We start from the raw sequence: 17,577 nt of genomic DNA, 5'->3' as shown, positions 1-17,577 counted from the left end.
AAACCAGCCAGACTTTATAAACAATACACCCACTGTGAGTTTCTCTAAATGGAAAGCTGAGAGTCCCTGAAGCTTCAGTCTCTGTTAACATCTACGGGGCTCACAACTTAATAGACTTTAATTAGTACAGCATGGATGGGTCTTATTAGGTTTTAATTTGGATCAGGAATGCCCTTCTGATGCAAATGCACCGCCTGTGCCCACTTTACATCATGGAATCATGAATAGGAATTTTTATCAGGGAAAGGGCATGGAAATGGAGTGCTATTCAAAGATGTGATAGGGAGAAATACCAGGGAAGGGGAGCAGAACGAGGGTGAATAAGGGTTCCCTGTGTAGGATCTTCCAATTTCTTGTATTAGAGGGGAACACATCTTGAATGTTGCATGATTTTAAACAGGTTTTCCAATCTGTTTTTATTTATTTTTTACTTTTTTTTCCCTGTGCAATGGCTGTTGCATGCAATACAGGAAATAAAGAATCTAATAGTACTGAAAGCTAAGTACATGATTACCAGAATAGATCTGGAATAACTGTAATTAATCATTTTGCTTAGGTTTTATGTGGCTTAATTACAGACCCACACATACACTTCTGCAACCGAGCTGCTCATGGTAGGTACTTTTTTTAGCCACCAAAGAAAAATGGGCAGCTTCCAAGCACAACTTATTTTGTATGGTTTGATTCAACTAGATTAAAAATGTTCACGTTTTTGTAATGTCTACATGCAAGATACAGGCTTATTTCTCTCTCCTTAAATATACAAATAGTTGTATTTGGTATGGGCTTCTACCTGGCCTTTCATGAAGGGCCCGTGTCACGTCTCTCAAGTCCCATGTCGCGTTGGTCAGCCTTCAGCAGATGTAGGTGTCATCGATATCCTAAGTCATCTCAAATTGAAGAATCATGGAATTATACAGTTGCTTTTGGAAGGGACCTTTTAAGGCCATCTGGTCCCACTTTCTGCAATGAGCAGAGGCACCGGCAGCTTCGTCAGGTGCTCGGAGCCCATCCAGCCTGACCTTGGCTGTCTGCAGGGATGGGTCAGGTAGTGACCCATCCTGGATGTCTCTCTTCAGTCAAATGAATTAATCTCTAAATGTATGAACTCCTGTTACAGTCAATGGAGACGTTTGTCAATACATTATCTGTAAAGTGATTAATCTCACCGGAAAGTAAACACCTGCAGTTCCATTTTGCTCAGTTTAGCTCTGTGAATATTTCAGAATTGTTACATGTTATCTTTAACAATGGGGTGCTTATCTCTCTTATCAGAGCAATATTTTGCTGCCATTATTTTATAAGAATACTTAAGCTTTATAAACTTTTTTTAACAAGCGTGCTAATGGTTGGGTTGCCTATGGAAACACGTATTCCTTCACTGAGCTGTGTACAAAGAGAGTTGTTCAGAGGAGATATATATATATATATTGTCTATTTATATATGTATATAAAGGGAATGCTCTGAGAAGAAGGATGTGGATGCTAGAAAGGAATAGCAGTATTAGCATTTATTCCCGAATTGTGTGATTAATATTATTTAGAGGGATGAATGAACCTTTAAAGCCTGTCATTTGAATCTGTTTGTTTTTGAAGTTCAAAAGCATAAAGTCTTTAAATGCCTTTTGAAATTCCAATTAAGAGTCAGTCAAAACCCATCACTCAAAGAATACTTTTTGTTTTACAAATTAGCAATTAAAAAGTGACAAATATCTTTAATTCTTAAATACTCTCCTGCCATCCCCATTATGTTCAAATTATGCTTTTTTTTGGGCATAAGAGCATGTTCCCCAGTATTTCCCTTCTTTTCTTTCCCTTAGGAGTGCCGCTTGCTATCTAACACTAAAGCTGAGCTCACTTAACCAGTACTGAGGATTATGCAAAATACTCAATGAATAGTTTAAAATCAAATTTATCTTTGCTGGCTTCACGTTATAGTATGGGTGGCTTATTTCCTTTTTATGTTCTTTTTTCAGCTGCTTTATATTGTTTTTTCCCCCTGAGTTTTATCTAATTTTTTGGAACATCTTCAATTTTTTACTGGAATAGTAGAAATTAGAGGAAGTAAACTGCTTTGTAATGGTTTTAAGTTGAGGGAGGGAAGATTTAGGTTGGATGTCAGGGCGAAGTTCTTCCCCATGAGAGTGGTGAGGGGCTGGAACAGCTGCCCAGAGAGGCTGTGATGCCCCGTCCATCCCTGGAGGTGTTCAAGGCCAGGTTGGATGGGGCCCTGGGCAGCCTGGGCTGCTATGAAATGGGGAGGTTGGTGGCCCTGCATGTGGCGGGGGGTTGGGGCTTCATGATCCTTGATGTCCTTTCCAACCCAAGTCATTTTGTGATTCTGTGATTCTGTGATTTGTACTACAGGAGTACATGACATCTTTAATTGAGGTTATTTCCCAATTTTAGCACTATGAATGTGGCTTCAGACCATCAGTGCTCTGAAGAAGAGCACTGAAAGGGGTTTTATTCTTAATATTCCTCTCCTTGTGACAATTTCTCTGTAGAACATGGCCCCACTTTATCAGAGTAACAAACATCAGCTGCTGGATGTATTAATTCCACGGAAAGCAATTGAGTGTTGTATTGTTGTAAATTATGTCCCTTTACTAGCAGGTTGTTTTCTTGTGACAATGACTTCAATTTTATCTGTTCTTGTGGATGTGAGGATTTATTGTTTGCACAAGGTGTCAGAGTACTTGAGAAATCATGAGAATCATTCACCAAAAGAATAAAATGTCTGTTTCTGGGAGGCTGGGGAACACAATGATTTCATATATAAACTGGTTGCAGAGAACAAATAGTGGAAGAAACCATGATGAAGATATAGGTAATTAGTTCAAGTGGGAGAGGACAATTGGTGAGAGAACCCTAAGCAATAATTATTGATCAAGGAGAGTCAGCAAACACTATGGTTAATTATCATTATTTCCAGACATCTTGAAATAGGAAAGCAATGAACACTTCTACTTTGTATTTGAAGTTGGGCCCATGTATGAACTCAAAGCTGAATATTGGATGCTGTCCCAGGTGCTCAGAGCACAGATCCATAATTAGGTTGTCATGGTGAGGCAGTCTCTCCAGTCTTCTGAGCAACAAGTCCATGATGGTTACTATGTCTGCAGTGGAATGAATTACTCAAAAAAAATCATCAAGGAATCATCCCTATAAAATCAAAGTTATTTGTCTCGGATGCCAAAAAAAGAAAGGTACAGAATTTCTGATTTCGTGAATGCCCCAAAACATTTTCTTCTCCACAAAGCAAAGCTGACATGTCCAGGCTGTCTCAATAAGGTAATGTGTGTCCAAGTCTCCTGTGAGAATGGGGCCATGTAGTACTACATTTTAGAGATTTCAGCAACGCGTGTTCAGGTTGGACTTCATGATCTTATGGATACTCCATCCCTGGAAGCATTCAAAGCCAGGCTCCTGGTTGGAAGTCTACACTCACTACAATTTCCTGAAGGGAGGTTGTGGTGAAGAGGGATTTGGCCTCTTCTCCCAGGCAACAAGCAGGACACGGGGTAATGGCCTCAAGTTGTATCAGAGGAGATTTAGGTTGGACATAAGGAAGAACTTTTTCTCTGAGAGAGTGGTCAGGCACTGGAATGGCTGCCCAGGGAGGTGGTGGAGTCGCCGTCCCTGGCAGCGTTCAAGAGGCGTCTGGATGACGTGCTGTGAGATGTGGTTTAGTGCTGGTGGTGGCAGTGGTGATGAGGAGATGGTTGGACTAGATGATCTTGTAGGTCGTTTCCAACCTTGTGATTCTATGATTCTATGATTCTGAGTCCTGCCTGTAGCAGGGGGGGTTGAAGCTAGATGATTATTATTGTCCTTATCAATCGAGGCCATTCTATGATTCTATGGTCTTGGAGGTCTTTTCCAATCCGGATGTTTCTATGATTTCAAGGTTTTTATGTTCTAGGTTACTGAAACTGGTGGGGTTTGGTCTACTGGTCATGGGAAGGAAGAGTGGCTCTGGGTTTTTATGACACAGAGAAAGTCATAAGATTTTCTTTAATAATGATTTTTTTTTTTTTTCTCAAGACAGTGGACCTTATCAGCATTTACTTGCTTTATGTAGCTCTCAGGCACAAAACTGTCAGTCAGAGAAACTTGGGCAGAATTCAGTCATCTAATTCCATGTTGGGCTTTCTCTCACTGATGTTTTGTACTCTTGATCCGTTGACTAGTGACTACTTGCCTGTAAACCTCCAGTGTCACCACAGTGTGATCCAGTCAATTCCACCAGGGGCATCTCGTGTCCACTGAAAACTGAGGAGATATTTGGCACTCCACCTGCCTAGGGTCCAGGCACCCCCATCCTCCTCTTAGAAAGCATGTGTAGTGAACATAGGAACGTTCATCTGTGTAGATTGTAGCATCAGTCTAATTCTGAATGCTTCTAAAATGTCCTCGTGGATAAAGCAATATGAAGAAAGAGTCAAGAGGTATGTACAACTCTAGCATTGGATAAATAATAAAGAACTGCAGAAAGTGAGAATTCTTGAATGTTCTTTCTGCAAAATCTGGGGACAGATTCAAGATTGATCCTTCAGTACTTTCTCACCAGCCTAGTTTAATCACAGAATCACTCAGGTTGGAAAAGACCTTAAAGATCATCGAGTCCAACCGTGACCTAACCATACCACCCTAACTCTAACAACCCTAGCTGAAGAACCCAAATTTAATAGCTATAGCTGTCTCTGTAGTCCATGGAAAATGCAATTAGAAGGATGACTTTCTATCTTCTTTGAACTGAATGATACTCAGGAGATGCCTGTCTCTATCCAAGGTCTCCAGGAGCAGGCTAGGCTCCCAGTTGGCGTGACTCACTTGAGCACCTGAAACATTCTGAGTCATCACTTCTGTATTTTTGTTTGTTACAATAGGAGTTGGTCAAAGTAAGTCTGAAGCTAATCTCTGAGACTCAAAGAAAGAATATGCCTTTGTGAGTGATCGTAATTGTTCTAGTTGAACTTTGAAGGGACATTTCTGTAATTTCTCAACCTGTCGTATCTGTGTTGTTATCAATAGAAAACTCATAATGGGTCATTGATTTTTAAGTGTAATCAGTGGCTAGCTGATTTTTTACTAGCTTTAATGTTTTAGAACATATGTTATCATTGAAAGAGAAAGCACATTACCCATAATCAGGGATGAGTTAAATAATCCTAGAATCATACAATCCATAAGATTGGAAAAGACCACTGAGAACCCCAGCCCCAGCCCACCCCACCATGCCTACTTCAGTGCTGCATCCCCAGGGTTCTGGAACACCTCCCCCCCACCCTGGAACATCCTCCACCAGCTCCCTGGGCAGCTGTGCCACTGCATCACTGCTCCTTCTGTGAGGAAATTCTTCCTAATATCCAACCTACTAGAGTTACTAGAGTGTACACAACGTGTTTCAGCTTCATAAAGTCCTTCAAATCATAGCTAACATCTCTGAACTATTTAAGCCATCAGAGAATTGTGAATGTTAGGCTTGTTTCTTCCTTCCCCTTGGCTTTCACACCATATGCTTGATTCCTGCTATCTGGAGGCTTTTGCTAATTTACACCTGTTGACAATGGCCTTTTGATAACTGGCCATGTGGGTGAATGAATCCTGAAATTTTGTCTGAACATCAAATATGTGTATGCATAACTTGTTAAATCAAAGCATTTTTCCTCCTGTACTGTGTATAATTTAATCCATTATTATTGCCATCTTTAAAGACTGCACATGCCTGAAAACAGAAAATTAAGTAACTGTTTGCCATTAATACAAATTATTGTGTTTTGACAGCTTGCTAATCAACTGGAGTAAAAATGGTGCTGTACAAACAGTGCAATTGCATTTTAAGTAATTTTTGTTTGCATGAAAATTCTCCTTGTTTGAGCCTTTGAACCCTTACAGGACTTGTACTCTGTAATGCTAACATTCATTCAGAAGCATTATAAAATAAACCTATGTTTGCATTGTGCACTGATGCAGAATGGATTTATCAGTGTAATTACTCCACATGTAGTCTTGGGAAGTGCTTGGCCATCACATACTGGCTACATGAGCTATATCAATGAATATGCAGATGAACGATTCAGCACTGAGCAGATTTTGACATATTGTTATGTACTTCATGCAATATTCAGGTATGGGCTGCTTCTGGGGAGCTGAGAGGAAGTTTTGGAGACAGAAAGGAGTCTACTCCACTCATGTGGGTTACGCAGGAGGGTATACTCCAAATCCTACCTACAAAGAAGTCTGTTCAGGTAAGCTTGTCTCTTTGATTTTTAAGGATTTTGAGGTGGTCAGGTGCTGGAATGGGCTGCCAGGAAGGTGGTGGAGTCACAGACCCTGGAGGTGTTCAAGGAACGTTTGAACGTTGTGTTGAGGCACGTGGTTTAGTGAGAAGTGTTGGTGATCAGTGGATGGTTGGACTGGATGATCCTGTAGATCTTTTCCAACCTTGGTGATTCTATGACTGTATGATTCTGTGACAATAAAGAGTGAAGGCCTGACTGCAGCCACTGAAGAGCTATTTACAGAACACTGCTACCTCCCCTATGTCCTGAACTGCAGGGACATCCACGGTGCACTCATCCCACTGTCATCTCCTACCAATCGGTAAGGTAGAAATACTTTGAGAAAAAAGGAAAAAACATACAAGTTTTAGGTTTTCTTCATTGCTTATTGTGTTTTAATGCATTTTCTCAGGAAGTGGTTCTTCTGCAGCTTATGCAAATGTGTCTTTTAAAAAAAGTATGAATTTTGACTTAAATTTTACCCATATTTGAGTATAGACAGCAGAAAGTGAGCGTTTCTCCCTTTTCTTTCCATATAGCCTCCTGGGAAAGTCTGGGTTTCTCATTTATGTTATTATTAAAAATGTGTTAAATTTGTATGTAGTTCATTGCACAGCATCCTATCATCTCCAAATCAAATCCTTGCCTTTATTTTTCATTGCACTCCACACTAATCCTTCAACAACACTGATAATCTACTGCAGTTTCTTTCTGTGATCGAAAACACAGAACCACTGGCACCTAACTGACTCATGTTGCTGTTAAAGTAAATTCTTGCTTTCCTGTGATCTATGATGGAGAACAACTTGTAGGTTTGCTTTTGCTTTATTTTCTTGATAGCCCTTTTTATGCCAAATGCTGAAGTTGATGTACTTACATACTAACAATCTATTGTGTGGGGTTGATGGAGTGTAAAGAATTCAGTGATACGAACAAATAATGGAACTCTAGCAACCATGGAGAAGTGCTGCAAGGCACTCAGAACAGGAAAAACTTTATAGAAAAAGTAAAAAATATGTGAAAAAAGAGGTTTTAAAGTGGTATTTTATAGACAATACAGGGCTAGTAAGAAATTGCCTTGTAAGTGCTAAAGAAAAAGTACAGATTAGGGAGAATTTCTGCTGGTAACTCAGAGCAGTACATAGAAATGTAAAAATGTCTAGAACAAAAAGAAGGATGCTATGCTTTTGTATTAACTAATGCAGAGAGACCCAGGATTCCTGCAAAACAGCAAAGGGAAATACCACCTATTGAGGGATCATTGATGCCTGTCCTACTATCTGTACAAGCTGTTGCTTCCTAATGCTTTCAATTCCTAATATTCCTGTGCTGTCTGCTTTGATCATTTCTCTGCATCATCTGTGAATTTGTAAGCATATATAGCCTGCTGTAGGGAGGCTGCTTTGCAGGAGGGTTGGATTCGATGATCTGCAGAAGTCCCTTCCAGCCCCTACAATTCTGTGATTCTGTGATATGGTCACTGGCCTATCTGTCATTGTTTGGTCACTCTCTCTAATGATCTGGACGTTAATTAGATCGTTTGCATAGAACGGGGATATACAGAGTAGGGATGTGCAGAATAGTTTCTGTTTCCCAATGTACTCATTGCACCAATGCACTGAGGTTAGTCCTGTTGGTCTGTAGAGTCTTTCTCCAAAACCCTGAGTGCTGGCTGTTGGCCAAGGGAGGATGTGAGCACAGGACAAGGTGTAGTCAGGGGAGCAGAAAAAAGATACCACGTCTTTTAATCCTATACAATATATGCTGGTTTTATATTTTGGGATGGGTCCACAGTATTGTGTGCTTTGCATTTGATTTGGAGATGCTTTGAAAGCTTTCTGATGCAACTTTATTTGTGTTATTTCATCAGCAGTGAACAAAAATGGTAATTTAACAATAAGAATCCAGGAATAAAGAAATGGAAAAAAACTATCTGCAAAGTCTGACAGTTTCGTTGTTAGATTGGTATTGCAAAACCACAGCTGTATTTAATTTTCCTGTGCTTGTTTTTATACACTTTCACGTGGTGGATGTTTGTATGCCTCCAGGTACTGGACACTGGTGGAGTTTTTCCTCAGAGATATCCATAAGGATAAGCACATATTTCACAGCCTTGTCTCTGTGAACATAAATGGGATGCATATGTGCTGCATATTTCTGTTCCTAGTGGTGCAGCTGAGCTGAACTGGAGAATGTGCTGATTCCTGCATGCTAATTTTTTTCTTCCTACTTAGCTTCTTCTAGCTCCATTTTATTCTGATTTTATTCTGATTTTTTTTTTTTCTGGCAGATTTTGTTTCATCTTTGAACATGCCTTTTGGAAGTCTCTGTAGAGAGCTCTCACCAGCCCCCCTGAGATATTGCCATCTGGCTGCTTCTGGCTGCCGTAGTTTTCATTGGGGAGAGCAACTTATGAAGCAGTAGACTTCAGTTGCACACAAGTGATTGCCACTTTCTTCTTCGTCTGTTCTGACAAAGTCATATCCATGGCAAACACTGAACAGTTGTGGCCTCTAAATCCAGCTCTAGAAAGCACATTAATGCCACTAAAAGTTTTCTGCTTGGCAAGTATTTGAGCTTTGCATTCAACCCATGCAGGCTGGAGAATCTGTGCAGGAAAGTTATTTTAATCCAGCACCTTCCTGGCACTCTGCTCTGAAGGAATATAAGCAATAATTCTTTGGATTGAGCATGTAGCCCTTGTTCCAAAAGCAGATCATCAGCAAGACCTGAGACAAAATGGCGTGGATTTACCGTTATGGCCAAGCTAAGGGCTCTTCAAACGTATCAACCAATGGTGCTTTTTTGATTTGATTCCCTACAAGGATTTAGTGCCTTTTGAGATGTGTGAGATTATCGCACCTGCCACGCTGTGGTCACATCTGACAGCTTTTTGTGATTGCCCTTGGACTTCTTCAAAGTAATTGGATACCTGTAATTGATATAGAATCATGGAATCATAGAATGGCCTTGGTTGAAGAGGACCATAATGATCATCTAGTTTCTATGATGTGTGCATGTACATTTACTGTTCATCCTTCTGTCTGGAGCTAGGAGTATTGCCATACATTGTCAGTGTATGTATGTATGGAGGCAGGGAACTGTGTGCCTGCTGAGATTTTCCAGTTTCTTGTTCTTGGATGCATGAAGTTCCAGTCCTTGATCATGTATCTGATCCAAGCATGTTATATACGTATTTGGAATGCATAGGAAAAAGTTCCCGCTTTCTGTCTTACCAAGAGGGGTAGGAATATTTTCTACATCTTTTGGCTCATAGAGCTTTTGGAAGGTTTTTGATTTCTTGTGAATTTAGGATGTTCCTTAATAATCCTAACAAACATCTTGCTTGAAGTCCTGTGTGGAGAACACTACCTTAAATGTAATTGATCTAAAAATCTGTAGTAACATGGCACTAGTATTTGCATTTAAATGCCTGTGGGTGTAGGAATTACTGAGACGAAGACCCTTGAGTGTATTGACTGTGATTTGATACGCTGCTTCACGTTCACAATTGGTCTGTTAGTCATAAGTATCTTTTCATCTTCTTTCAGTCTGTAAGAGCAAACCCCTATCTTCATAGACCTTGAAGAGCAGCCAAATCTAACTCTGTTGGGGAGGTAGGAATGTCATGGTTCAGCTCAGTGTCATAAAATCATAGAATCATAGAATCACAAGGTTGGAAACGACCTGCAAATCATCTGGTCCAACCATCCTCCCATCACCATTGCTACCAGAAGCTACTAAACCACATCTCGTAGCTCCTCATCCAGACAAAATTCCTTCTGTTCAGGACATTCAGTCAGTGTCATTCTGTCCAGGTGCCAGGTAGATCACATGAAGGTTCTCCAATCAGACGGTGTGGCATTGCCACGTTAAATTGATGTCTAAGAGATAATTGAGTTATTCTGTAGCTTATAAACACGGTGCTAAAAAGTTATTTTTATGTTGTATGGTGACAACCTTGCAGATGAAAACCTGAAAGGGCATTCTGGACTGGGTGAAGGATTTTGAGCTATATTTGGTGCATTAGGCTAATCCATAAATACGCCGATTTTGGCCAGCGTTAGGCAGCACAGGATGTTCATTCGCCATGAAAAGTATTTTTGTACTTTGCTTACAGATGTTCAGAGCAGTTCTGTATTTATCTGTATATTCATAAGCTTTTTGAAATCTGCATAGCTCAAGTGGCTCTGAAATCAGAAGGGAAAAACTCTACTGTTGTTATTCATAAACTGGTGATGTACAATTACCATATAAAATCAGAAGCTAACAATGATTTTCTTAAAAACAGAACAGTCTACAGCGTTATGGTCCAGGCTGTTAACATGTAAGCAGGTCATTTTGGTTTGTTTTGGTTTTTTTCCCCTGTGTTTGTCTTCAGTGACTATGATAGAAGAAAAATAGATGAATGTGCCTGTTTATTATCCTTTATTTGTTATAGGGCTTAGTGAACATAACAGTATATTTGTTTAGCTAAACCCGTTTATAATCTTGTCAATTCTCAATAACTTTCTGAAGCGTATTCTCTTGTATACGGATCACAAGCCTTAATAATTAACAATGTAATATTAAAGTGCACCATGTGGAATTAGTTCCTCTTTTGAGTTACATAAAATACTTGATGTGAAGTTGTTTTACATTTTGTATGCAGCAAGCCCACTTTTTTTCTTCTTTTTTTTTTTTCTGATGGATAATATTGCGTACCAATTAGTCTTTTGACTGACCCTGGTAGGTAGGAGTTTCCATTCCCTTTAAGACATTTGGGCTTCCGGAGGTCACCTGGAAGACTTCTGAGTAGTTAATGGAAAAGAGTGGAGAAAGGCAGAGCTAATTTCTTGCTCTGTTACCTCCCACCCCTTTGGTCAGCTGTTGATTTACAGAATTACTTCTCTTTCTTCTTCGTCTGCGCTCCACATGAGACAGGGCAAGACCAGCACTAGGATTCATGATAGTTGATAGTTGGCATGTCTTTGCTTTAAGAAAGAAAATGCGTGCAGAGGGCTTGACTCCATGACATAGACCTTATTTGACATAGTGTGCGTTAATATCAGTGCTAAAGAGAGAAACCAACAGCAGAAAGTCTTTCTAGCATTTGCACAAGTTACTATAGCAATATAAAGACAACGCAGTATGGGGAGATGCTTCTTTCTGTCTCAGATTTCTCATTCTCTCCGTGACACAGATGAACAACAATCAGCATACTGAGACACCACCTTACCTGAAAAGCCCTTAATTTAGACTTCACAGCCCCATTCTGAAACGAGTCTGACTTCTGAAAATGCTTAAATATATAAGCTACCAGTGTTCACTTTCTTTGGCTTGTAAAGGGATCTGAAGGTTTTCATGAACTAAGTCCACAAGATCAACGCTTCCAAGCAGTAATGGGAATGGCTCAGGATGTTTTCTTTTAGTATTAATTCTCTGTCAAGAAAATAGATTCCTGTTGTCCCATTATCTGTTCTTTTTTTAATGTGTGTAAGATCAGCATATAGGAATTTTACTGACATAGATTCTGTGAAGAATACCGTTGCTTACCAAGGCCTCGATCTGTACAACATGCCTTAATATGGTTGGCCTGTTGCTCTACCTCCTACCTGTTGGTTTTTGTTTTTCTTTTTTTTCCTAGTTCACCCATCAGGAAGGAAAGAAAGATCATCGTATCATAGAATCTTAGAATGAATCATAGAATGGCCTGGGTTGCAAAGGCCCACAATGCTCATCCAGTTCCAACCCCCTGCTGTGTGCAGGTCAACAACCAGCAGCCCAGGCTGCCCAGAGCCACATCCAGCCTGGCCTTGAATGCCTGCAGGGATGGGGCATCCACAGCCTCCTTGGGCAACCTGTTCCAGTGCAAACCAATCAAAGTACAAAATATCAAACTGATCAAAGTTAGAGCCATGTACTGTGGATATTACTGTTCTGTAATAGTTTTACAGCAACTGAAGAACAGAATATAGTAGAAAATATTTAATTTTTAATAACTAGATCACAGAATAAGTTGTGTCTATAATCATGAGACAGTAGTCCTTGGATCCTATATGTGCAGAGAAAGCCTTTATATAACCCTATAATCTGTAATTCGTCCTCAGTGCAGTTGCTAAGTCATGAAATAAAATGAATGCACCAATTTCACTTCACTTGGAAAGGTGATAGCAGATGCTGCTGCAATGTTAAAGCCTTGGCAACAAGAAATATAACAGATGCATTGAATTTCAGTTACCTGCTGTATTGAAGTTCTACCTAGAAAATTGATGCTGTTGACATGACTGACATGTTCTTTTTCAATAGAAGAGTTTCTTATTAACTCATTATGCCTTCGTCTACCAGGGTACAGAAATACATGCTGTGGATTCATCATTTAAAAATAAAAGGAAGAACAAATATTTTTACCCATCATTGTCTGAAAAACAAGAAGCTGCCTGTCCAGAAGGGATGCTGGCTGCTGTGCTAAGGGATTTCTGCTCCATCTTTAATCAAGGTTAAGTTAACATTCCTGTTTCAGAATCTGACTTCTGAGGGCTAATATCATGGCAGATTGAGGCTTGAAGAAATTAAACTGATATTTATTATTTAGATACCTGCTTGTGCCTCGTGGCAAATTTCAAATCCTAATAGCCTCACTGCTATTCTCTGTTGTTTTATCTATTTATCTCAGCATTGCCCATAATCACAGGCTTAGGTAGTAGCAGCAATATAAAGCTAAATACATTATTTATTATTAACAACTTCATTTGAATTGTATTCCACTGAGATGTGTCGTTTCTGTCTTTCTCATCTCCTGGTTTTATTAAAGATATATATATAAGATGAAAATGTGATAGCCCCAGAGGTTGAAAGACCCATTACCAAACGAGTCAAAGGCAAAATCTGACCTGCAGCCTACACCAAGCTCTCAAAGGAGCTTCATTTCCAGAAATGACCCCACGCTGATTTAGATCATGGTATTCACCTTGTCACTGTGCCTGAAAACAGAAGGTGCTCCTCATTTTAGGCATGGAAACATGACGGTGGTTTTGATACCAATGCTTGTGAAAAGGACAGCGTTACAAAATATCTCGCCTTTGCTGTTGTGGTTAGTGTTTTTTTCTTTATGTTTGGCTTTGTTTTTTTTTTTTTTTTTTTTTTTTTTTTCCTGAGGAAAAATAACCTTCCCTACAAAGGCAGGCTGAAGGAGCTGGGCTTGTTCAGCCTGGAGAAGAGAAGGCTGCGGGGTGACCTCATTGCAGCCTTCAGTACCTAAAGGGAGCCTACAAACAGGAGGGGAATCAACTCTCTGCAAGGATAGATAACAGCAGGACAAGGGGAAATGGTTTTAAGTTGAGGGAGGGAAGATTTATGTTGATGTCAGGGGGAAGTTCTTTACCATGAGAGTAGTGAGGTGCTGGAACAGCTGCCCAGAGAGGCTGTGAATGCCCTGTCCATCCCTGGAGGTGTTCAAGGCCAGGTTGGATGGAGCCCTGGGCAGCCTGGGCTGCTATGAAATGGGGAGGTTGGTGGCCCTGCGTGTGGCAGGGTGTTGGAGCTTCATGATCATTGAGGTCCCTTCCAACCCAACCATTCTGTGACTGTATGAAGAGATAGAAATGTAAAGACCAACTGCCAAACTGTCCTTCCAGAAGTACAAATGACTGTAACCCTGCTGAGGTTACCTGGGTGTATTCTGATGCATGAAAACTATTTGTGGGATGTAATACTTAAGTGTTGTGCATAAAGTGAGACTGCAAGTCAAAAGAAAGAGGAAAAACCCACAGGCAAGATAATGTTGTGTGGGCAGAGACTGGAGATTGAAGAAACCTGGGAGAACCTACAGCTACTGAGAGAGCACTGACCTTATGGCCAGAAGTTATACCAGAGGAGGTTTAGGTTGGATATTAGGAGAAACTTTTTCTCTCAAGGGGTGGTCAGGCACTGGAATGGCTGCCCAGGGAGGTGGTGGAGTCGCCGTCCCTGGCAGCGTTCAAGAGGCGTCTGGATGAGGAGCTACGAGAGATGGTTTAGTGCTTGTGGTACTAATAGGAATGGGAGGGTGGTTGGACTAGGTGATCTTGCAGGTCGTTTCCAACCTTGTGATTCTGTGATTCTGTGTGATATGTGTAAAGCTGGTGGTAGCAAGTGTTTGCATTCTCCCTGTATTTCTTGTCTATCGTGGTCCATTTATTGTATTTCACCACTCCTGTGCCTTCCTCAAGCTGAAGTCTTCACTGAGTGGTACATGGCTGAAATGCTGTTGAGATAACGTGGATGTTTTGGAGAGTATGTTTTTCCTGAATTTGGGACTGTACAGAAATGACTGTGTGTAAACACAGCACGCTTTGACTTACTCCAATAACAGAACATCTTCCTATGCTGGCGTACAGATTCAAAACTACCTCACTGTGTTGATTAAGATTTTGAATACACGTGACCTGCATAGTTCTTATGTCTCGGTTGAATGATGACAAAAGAAATCTAATCACAAGACTTCAGCGTTCTTCTTCATGCTCAGCTGTGCCCAAGAGGATTATTGCATCTAAGTTTATAATAAGCAGGATTCTGGTTGTGTGCTCTCTCACATGAATTTCGCAGGTTGAGACAAGAATTTGGTCTGGTGATAGTAGAGGCAGGGCCTTTGGGGCTGTAATATCCGGGTAAAGGATGCTCAGTGAGCATTAAACTTGGTGATCTCAAAGGTCTTTTCCAGTCTAGATTCTGTGCTTTCAAGGAGAAAGACAGACTGCAAGCAAGTTCACAGCATTACTCACACAAAAATAAGAAAAAACATTCAGATCCCTTTGGGAGTATGACACACAGTAGTAGGCAGTGTATTACTTATTTAGAGAGATTTATAAAGAGAAGACAGACACTAAAGAAGTAACTTTTTAATGTTAGCTAAGCACACACAAAAAAATTAAGTGAAAATAACACTTGGCTCAATTATAGCTTTTTCTTTCCTGATTACTTTTGCTCAACAGAGAAATAAAAGAAATTAAGAAATTGGTGCTGAGTAGAATACTGGTGTTTTTTTTCACTGCTCCTAAATTTTAAGGATGAATTAAAAAAAGGAGACAATGTTTTACAGTGGCACTTTGGCCATTGGAAGATTTCATCTTGAAAAGGATGACCCTCTGCCTTTCAGAACTCTACACTATTCCATTAAATAGAATGATCTAAAAAGTTGTTAATTTTCTTGGTCAAGCTTCTGGGTGCCTTATGGGAGGAAAAGGCTCATAAGACAGCAAGGGATTATAACTTTGCACAGCAGGAAATGTTTTCTGAAAGTGATCAAGAAGCCTGCTGATGGAGTCCTGTCTTGGTAAAGCCAATGAATGAATGCTCCTTCAGCAAGTGCTCTTTTCATTTTTATTGTTGATAATTTGCTGTAAGCTGGGACTTGAGTTCATCCATTTTATGTGCATTCCTTTTAGAAGAGCCAAATATGTTAGGAACTCTTTGATGCACTGGAGACGGTAAAGATAGGAAAAGCTGTAAATTATGATGGAGTCAGATGTCTGGTGTAAGAGAAGGGGTATGATGCCACCAGCAAACTCCCATTAAAGCCTATTGCTAGGTAGCAGCTTTACATTTGTCTGTTGTCTGCTTGGGAGCCCGAAGTACTGCTGTAATCGCAGTAGTGACCTACAAAGATCAGGCTTCTGAAGTGGCCATTATCCAGTTTTTTATTTGAAGACCCAAAGTGATGGGAAATCTGCCATTTCCATTAGTAGGAAACTTCCTCTCAGTAATAGGGTGCAAAAGCTGTAATCATAGATCAGTAGCATGACTCAGATCTATTTAGAACTGCAGCAGAGATTTTCACCACCAGAGCTCAATGGACAGTCCATGAGCCACTCAAGGTACTTCTGACAGAAGCAGCTGGTAAGTTGAAATATATTTCCTGTATTGCTTCACACCAAGGATCCGTTCAATCTAACAATCTCCTTCTGCACAAGTTGGCATTATTTCCTTCTTCGTATACCTCCCAGATTCCAGCTATATGAAGATGACATGATTTTAATAATTGCTGTATTAATTTATGTGTTCATTTAGTGTGATTTTGCTTTTGGCATTCACAAATAGAGGGAAAACTTGTGGTTTCATTGACTCTAGAGCTGAACCGGTTCAGGACATTTCAAGATGAACTTGCTGTAATTAGCCAACATTTTGCTAAAAGTTGGTTCTTGACAGGATCAGTATGTCCATTGAGGAGTGTATGTGTGTAAAAGAGCATTAGTTACGTTATTAACCCTCTGCCACAGTAATGATTATTCCATAAAAACATGCTGTATTTCTGTCCTATCAGCGGAGCACAAAGAAACAGGGAAGTTGGGAAATGGGGGAAAGCGTGGTAATGGGGGAAAAACAAACAGCAGATCCTTCTTAGGGGATCTGAAAACATCAACTTTTTTTCTGAGCAGTTCTTGCTCTAAAAGACTTCTATAATGCATCTTTGGAGGTTTTCACTTTGACACCAAGGAAGAAGAATTTTCTTCGTGGCTGCACATCACATGGCATCAGCTTCCCTGCTGGCAGGAGGTGTTCTTTCCTACCCAGCACTTATAGCAGTCACCAGTCATTCATCTGCACTGGATTCAAATTGTAGGTGAACTGTGTGACCACCAGCAGGACTGAGAACACAACTCATTTCCACATCAGTGAAATCTCTTCAGCCTGTTGATATGGACAAAGTGGCCCATCTGAGGTAACTGCCCTTAAACCTGTACTTCAAAAGAGGCAGCAGCTGCCTGCCGCAGATAGAGAGACTGCTTGGTGCTGCAGATGCTCTTAAAAGCATCATCAGGGTGTACTCCTGGAAGGACATCTCTTCTTTAGCTTCTAGAGACAGCTTCTTTGTTATCAGCACTAGTGACATCCCTAGAAGAGTTGTTATAGCTACTCAGAGGCTCTATTTATGTCAGCAAACAGAACAGGGCACAGATCTGGGCATCAGTCTGGCATTGCTTTGGCAGTGCCTGCTGTGCTCTGAGCCAGGCCAGGAGCCTCTCCCAGACAGTTCCTGGGCACTGCTGATGGTTAATGTGGTACAGGTGTCCAAATCCAGTAAGCAGTGTGGATGCACAAACCCTATTTTGAAGCATAAAATGTTTAGGATTATAGAATCACTCAGGTTGGAAAAGACCTCTAAGATCCCAAGTCCAACCCCAGCCCACCCCACCATGCCCACTGTATCCCTCAGTGCCACATCCCCACAGTTGTGGACCACCTCCAGGGACGGTGACCCCACCACCTCCTTGGGCAGCTGTGCCACTGCATCACTGCTCTTCATGAGAAGAAATATTTCCTAATATTCAAA

At 40.6% G+C, this 17,577-nt stretch overlaps 1 protein-coding gene across 5 annotated transcripts in view; it reads left to right on the top strand.

Annotated features, from left to right (window-relative positions):
• Positions 1-17,577, top strand: part of MSRA (methionine sulfoxide reductase A) — a 264,531-nt gene that overhangs the window by 114,091 nt on the left and 132,863 nt on the right. For 3 of the 5 annotated variants that reach the window (XM_042883492.1, XM_042883494.1, XM_042883495.1), the window contains exons 3-4: positions 6,135-6,254; positions 6,486-6,609. In XM_042883492.1, the coding sequence (XP_042739426.1) occupies positions 6,135-6,254; positions 6,486-6,609 (244 nt within the window). The remainder of the gene's footprint in view (positions 1-6,134; positions 6,255-6,485; positions 6,610-17,577) is intronic. The other 2 variants (XM_042883497.1, XM_042883496.1) reach the window with 1 other exon arrangement.

The sequence above is a fragment of the Lagopus leucura genome, unplaced genomic scaffold (assembly GCF_019238085.1).
Source record: "Lagopus leucura isolate 7727_CA_CO unplaced genomic scaffold, USGS_WTPT01 Super-Scaffold_100038, whole genome shotgun sequence".
In the NCBI taxonomy this organism is placed as follows: Eukaryota; Metazoa; Chordata; class Aves; order Galliformes; family Phasianidae; genus Lagopus; species Lagopus leucura.
The sequence above is the reverse complement of the archived record's forward strand: the minus strand, read 5'-3'. Positions and strand labels throughout refer to the sequence as shown.